The 4,720-nt window shown below is 41.9% G+C and overlaps 1 protein-coding gene across 3 annotated transcripts in view; it reads right to left on the bottom strand.

Annotated features, from left to right (window-relative positions):
- Window positions 1-754: 754 nt before the first annotated feature.
- The window catches only part of CALU (calumenin), a 30,932-nt gene continuing 26,966 nt past the window's right edge, over window positions 755-4,720 (bottom strand). For 2 of the 3 annotated variants that reach the window (XM_017896225.1, XM_017896222.1), the window contains one exon: window positions 755-1,917. In XM_017896225.1, coding sequence (XP_017751714.1) covers window positions 1,679-1,917 — 239 coding nt within the window. In that variant the 3' untranslated portion in view covers window positions 755-1,678. The remainder of the gene's footprint in view (window positions 1,918-4,720) is intronic. The other variant, XM_017896224.1, reaches the window with a different exon arrangement.

The following is a 4,720-nucleotide window of genomic DNA, read 5'->3' on the forward strand; positions in this document are numbered from 1 at the left end:
AAAAAAAAAAAAAAAAAAAAAATTCAGAAACACTGTTATAGAAGAATCGGGGTTAATCAGGAGTTTTTTTATTTTATTTTATTTTTTTTAATTTTTTTAATTTTTTTTTTATTTTTTTGAGACGGAGTCTTGCTCTGTCACCCAAGCTGGAGCGCACTGGCCAGATCTCAGCTCACTGCAAGCTCCGCCTCCCGGGTTCACGCCATTCTCCTGCCTCAGCCTCCCGAGTAGCTGGGACTACAGGCGCCCGCCACCTCGCCCGGCTAGTTTTTTGTATTTTTTAGTAGAGACGGGGTTTCACCGTGTTAGCCAGGATGGTCTCGATCTCCTGACCTTGTGATCCGCCCGCCTTGGCCTCCCAAAGTGCTGGGATTACAGGCTTGAGCCACCGCGCCCGGCCAATCAGGAGTTAAGATTCTTACTTCTACTAAATTAAGTGTGAACTCAGCCCTCATTCCCCCCACATACATACAAAGAGGGAAGAAAACAGCAATTACACATCCCCTTTTCTTTTTTTTGAGACTGAGTTTCGCTCTTGTTGCCTAGGCTGGAGTGCAATGGTGCAATCTCAGCTCACCGGAACCTCCGCCTTCCGCGTTCAAGTGATTTTCCTGCCTCAGCCTCCCGAGTAGCTGGGATTACAGGCATGCGCCACCATGCCCAGCTAATTTTGTATTTTTAGTAGAGACGGGGTTTCTCCATGTTTGTCAGACTGGTCTCGAACTCCCAACCTCAGGTGATCCACCCGCTTCGGCCTCCCAAAGTGCTGGGATTACAGGCGTGGGCCATCGTGCCAGGCCCATTAAACATTTCTTTTATCAAGAAAGTTAAAAGTGGAAGGGTGGAAAGAATATAACACAACAACTCAATGCTAGAAATAAAGGCTTCATGAGGAGAAAACTCTCCCTTTAGAGGAAAATATGGAACCTCTCCTAGATGGGGATGACTACATGCATTTCCTTTTCTCATACATCTCAGGACACAACACCTGGCTACTAAAGTGACTTTGAGCAAGAACTTAAAGCAGATCAACACTTAAAAAGGCTCTAAGATAAAAAACTGAATTTGAAATTGAAGACTAGCCTAGACAAAAGTATACTCAGAACACTAAAAATCTCCATCTTTAGACTGATTTTCAGCTTACTCCAAGCAGGGCATTCAAATCTCTGACACAGGTGATTGGGCTTAGGGAAACAACAATACTTTGAACAAAATACCTCAGATAACTAATTGATCAAGGACAATTTGAACAGGCTCCAAAGAAAAGCTGATTTATAGCCTACACAAAGGACCCAATTTAAAAAAAGCATATTTTATTTAAGAAGGAAACAACCAGCTTTCAGTAGACAGAATGGGCCTGTGACAGGTAAAGGAACAAATGAAGTAACAAAGCAAAAAAAAAAAAAAAAAAAAAAAAAAATTCCTGGGGATCTAAAAATACGTGATGATGCATGCTGGGCACAGGCTACACACAAAGGCTCTTTTCTGAAGCCAAATTTCCTACAATGCTATCAGCACTGGGCAAAGGGATTTCTAAAATGAGATCAGATAGCTAGTGCTGCCCTGAAAGGTTTATAATCGCCAGATTCAGATACTTGGCTGACTCAGACTAATTAAGACCCTAAATGCTCTTTGCACCTTAACATAAACTGTTTAGGTGATCCCCTAGAAGCATACTTCAATCAAGGATAGATTGTGTGGGCCTGGCCGGACTTACCTTGTTTTGGTCCGATTCATAGACCAGGTGCCTGGCTTCTGCCTCTGCATGATCATAGTCTGAGGGAAGGATCCAGTCTTTGGTCTCTTCCTTGTCCATCTTTCCATCACGGTTCTTATCCCGAAACTCAACAAACTGCTCTCGCTCTGTCTTTACCCATTCTGGCTCATCAGTATTCCCATCATGGCTGTACATGTCACCTGGGCACACAGACATACATACAAAAGAAGGTTTGTCTTTTCCCAAAAACTGCCTCATGCTAATCTGGCCTAACCCTTTTTCTTCATCCATTTGTTTGGAACCCAACAGCAGCTGCGAGGGTATTTTAGGCCAGAGAGACCTTAGAAAGCAAGGTATTTTCCTGAGGCTTAATTACTTATCTTGCAACAAGAATATTTCCAGCTGCTGATTTTAAGTCACACGAGAGCAAGGAGTCCTTATACCTTAATAAATGCAGAAATAAGAGGAGAGAACTACCATCAAGAAAGATTTAGACTCGCTCCCTACATTTCATTTCACCCTAAGGTAGCTAATTAAACTGGACCACTTGTTTTAGAAAGGTGTAGCCCAATTACTACAAAGAGTCCATTATACCAGTGGCCTTCAGTTGGGACAAGCATGCCCCTGGGGAAACAGGAACACTGTCAAGGAGTACACTGAGAAAGGTCAGTCAAGAGAGAATCAAATTCCAGATACTCAGTTCCACATACAGTTTTTTCCAAAAATTGATCTTCATAAGAATGTACCTCTGGCCATCAAGGTTTTTTCCCCATCTCCCCCCTTTCACAACTGCCCTTGTCCCACTTTATAAAAGAAAGGCATATTTTCATCCATTTTGAAACTACAGCGTAAAAAGCTCCAAGATAATGAAAAAGAAACAAATAGAAATACTAGTGTCTTGCCGGGCATGATGGCTCACACCTGTAATCCCAGCATTTTGGGAGGCCGAGGCAGGTAGATCACCTGAGGTCAGGAGTTTGAGACCAGCCTGGCCAAAACGGCAAAACCTCATCTCTACTAAAAATACAAAAATTAGCTGAGCATGGTGGTGCATGCCTGTAATCCCAGCTACTCGAGAGGCTGAGACAGGAGAATCACTTGAACCCAGGAGGCAGAGGTTACAGAGAGTCAAGATCATATCACTGCATTCTAGCCTGGGCGACAGAGCAAGACTCCGTCTCAAAAAAAAAAAAAGAAAAGAAAAAGAAAAAGAAATACTAGTGTCAGTCTTGAGAATGTAAATGTCTGAAAAAAATGAATAAATTCTTCTGCATGTCAAAAGGTTTTAAATTATTTGCTAAAAACAAAACAAAACAAAAAAACCTTGAAAAATGGCCTGAGTTTTAGCTAAGGGATCATTAAACATAATTTTTGGGCCGGATGCAGTGGCTCACGCCTGTAATCCCAGCACTTCGGGAGGCTGAGGCAGGTGGATCACTTGAGATCAGGAGTTTGAGACCAGCATGGCCAACATGGTGAAACCCCATCCCTACTAAAAATAAAAAATAAAATTAGCTGGGTGTGGTGGCCCATGCCTGTAATCCCCAGCTACCGGGGAGGCTGAGGCAGGAGAATCGCTTGAACCTGGGAGGCAGAGGTTGCAGTGAGCCGAGATCATGCCTCTGCACTCCAGCCTGGGTGACAGAGCGAGACTCCACCGTAAAACAAAAAAAAAACCCATAATTTTTGATGATAGATTACATGATTTCTGGCATGTAACTCAAAAGGAGTTCCAAGAACTAAGCGACATTGCTGTGACAAAACTTCCATTTGCATCAACTTATTTACTAATGTAAACAAGGTCTGTTAGTACTTCCTCTAAAATAAAATTAGGAATTGGTGCTGAATCCCATTTCACTCTAGCGATAAGTAATTGTCACCCATGGATATGAAACTATTTGAAAAAAAAAGTGTGAAAGAAATGCATTTAAAAAATATGTAAACATAAAACGTTTGCAATACATGTTATTTTGTTCAATTGTGTATTAATAATTGTAATAGTAACTTAACCCAGAAGACTCTAAAAACACTTAACAGCCATATCTCAGAAAACCATTTTCCATATTTCAATTTACATACACAATACTCTTGCAAATAAGAATGTTAAAATGACTAAGGCTTTCAAGATAAAATATGTCAGAATATAATTCTGTTGAGGAAGTAAACTGCAAATGTATCTAATAGAAGGCTGACTCGTGAGCCTGAGATCAGCCTGGGCAACACGGCAAAACACCTACAAGAAATACAAAAATTAGCCAGGCATGGCAGCACACACCTACAGTCCCAGCTACTCAGGAGGCTGAGGCAGGAGGATGGCTTGAGCCTGGGAGGTCGAGGCTGCAGTGAACCATGATCACGCCACTGCACTCCAGCTTAGGCGACAGAGCAAGACCCTGTCTCAAAAAGAAAAATAAAAAAAAGAAGTAGGAGGCCAGGTGGCTGACATGTATAATCCCTGCACTTTGGGAGGCCAAGGCAGGTAGAGCTCTTGAGCCTAGGATTTCTAGACCAGCCTGGGCAACGTAGGGAGACCCATGTCCACAATAATAATAATAACAAAAATTAGCTGAGTGTGGTGATGCTCTTCTGTGGTCCCAACTGAGGTGAGAGGATCACTTGATCTCCCCACTTTGGAGATCGAGGCTGCTGTGATTGTGCCACTGCACACCAACATGGGCAACAGAATGAGACTCTTGTCTTTAAAAAAGTAGAAGAAATAGGAAGAGTGTAAAATGTCCAAGTTGGTGAGCAGTTTATTCATTTATTTTTTCAAGACAATACCATGCGGTGACTGGTAAGTAGTATAAATATCCCCAAATCCCTATAAACTTAAACAAAAAAAAGGGCAATTAAGTGATGGTCACATTGCTAACCAAACATCATAACTTAAAAAAAAAAAAAAGTACCAAAGAAACATTTCCTTTTTAACTATTAAGAAATATAGGCCGCGCGCTGTAGCTCAAGCCTGTAACCCCAGCACTTTGGGAGGCCGAGATGGGTGGA

Source organism: Rhinopithecus bieti, unplaced genomic scaffold, assembly GCF_001698545.2.
Source record: "Rhinopithecus bieti isolate Rb0 unplaced genomic scaffold, ASM169854v2 scaffold_26131, whole genome shotgun sequence".
Classification (NCBI taxonomy): Eukaryota; Metazoa; Chordata; class Mammalia; order Primates; family Cercopithecidae; genus Rhinopithecus; species Rhinopithecus bieti.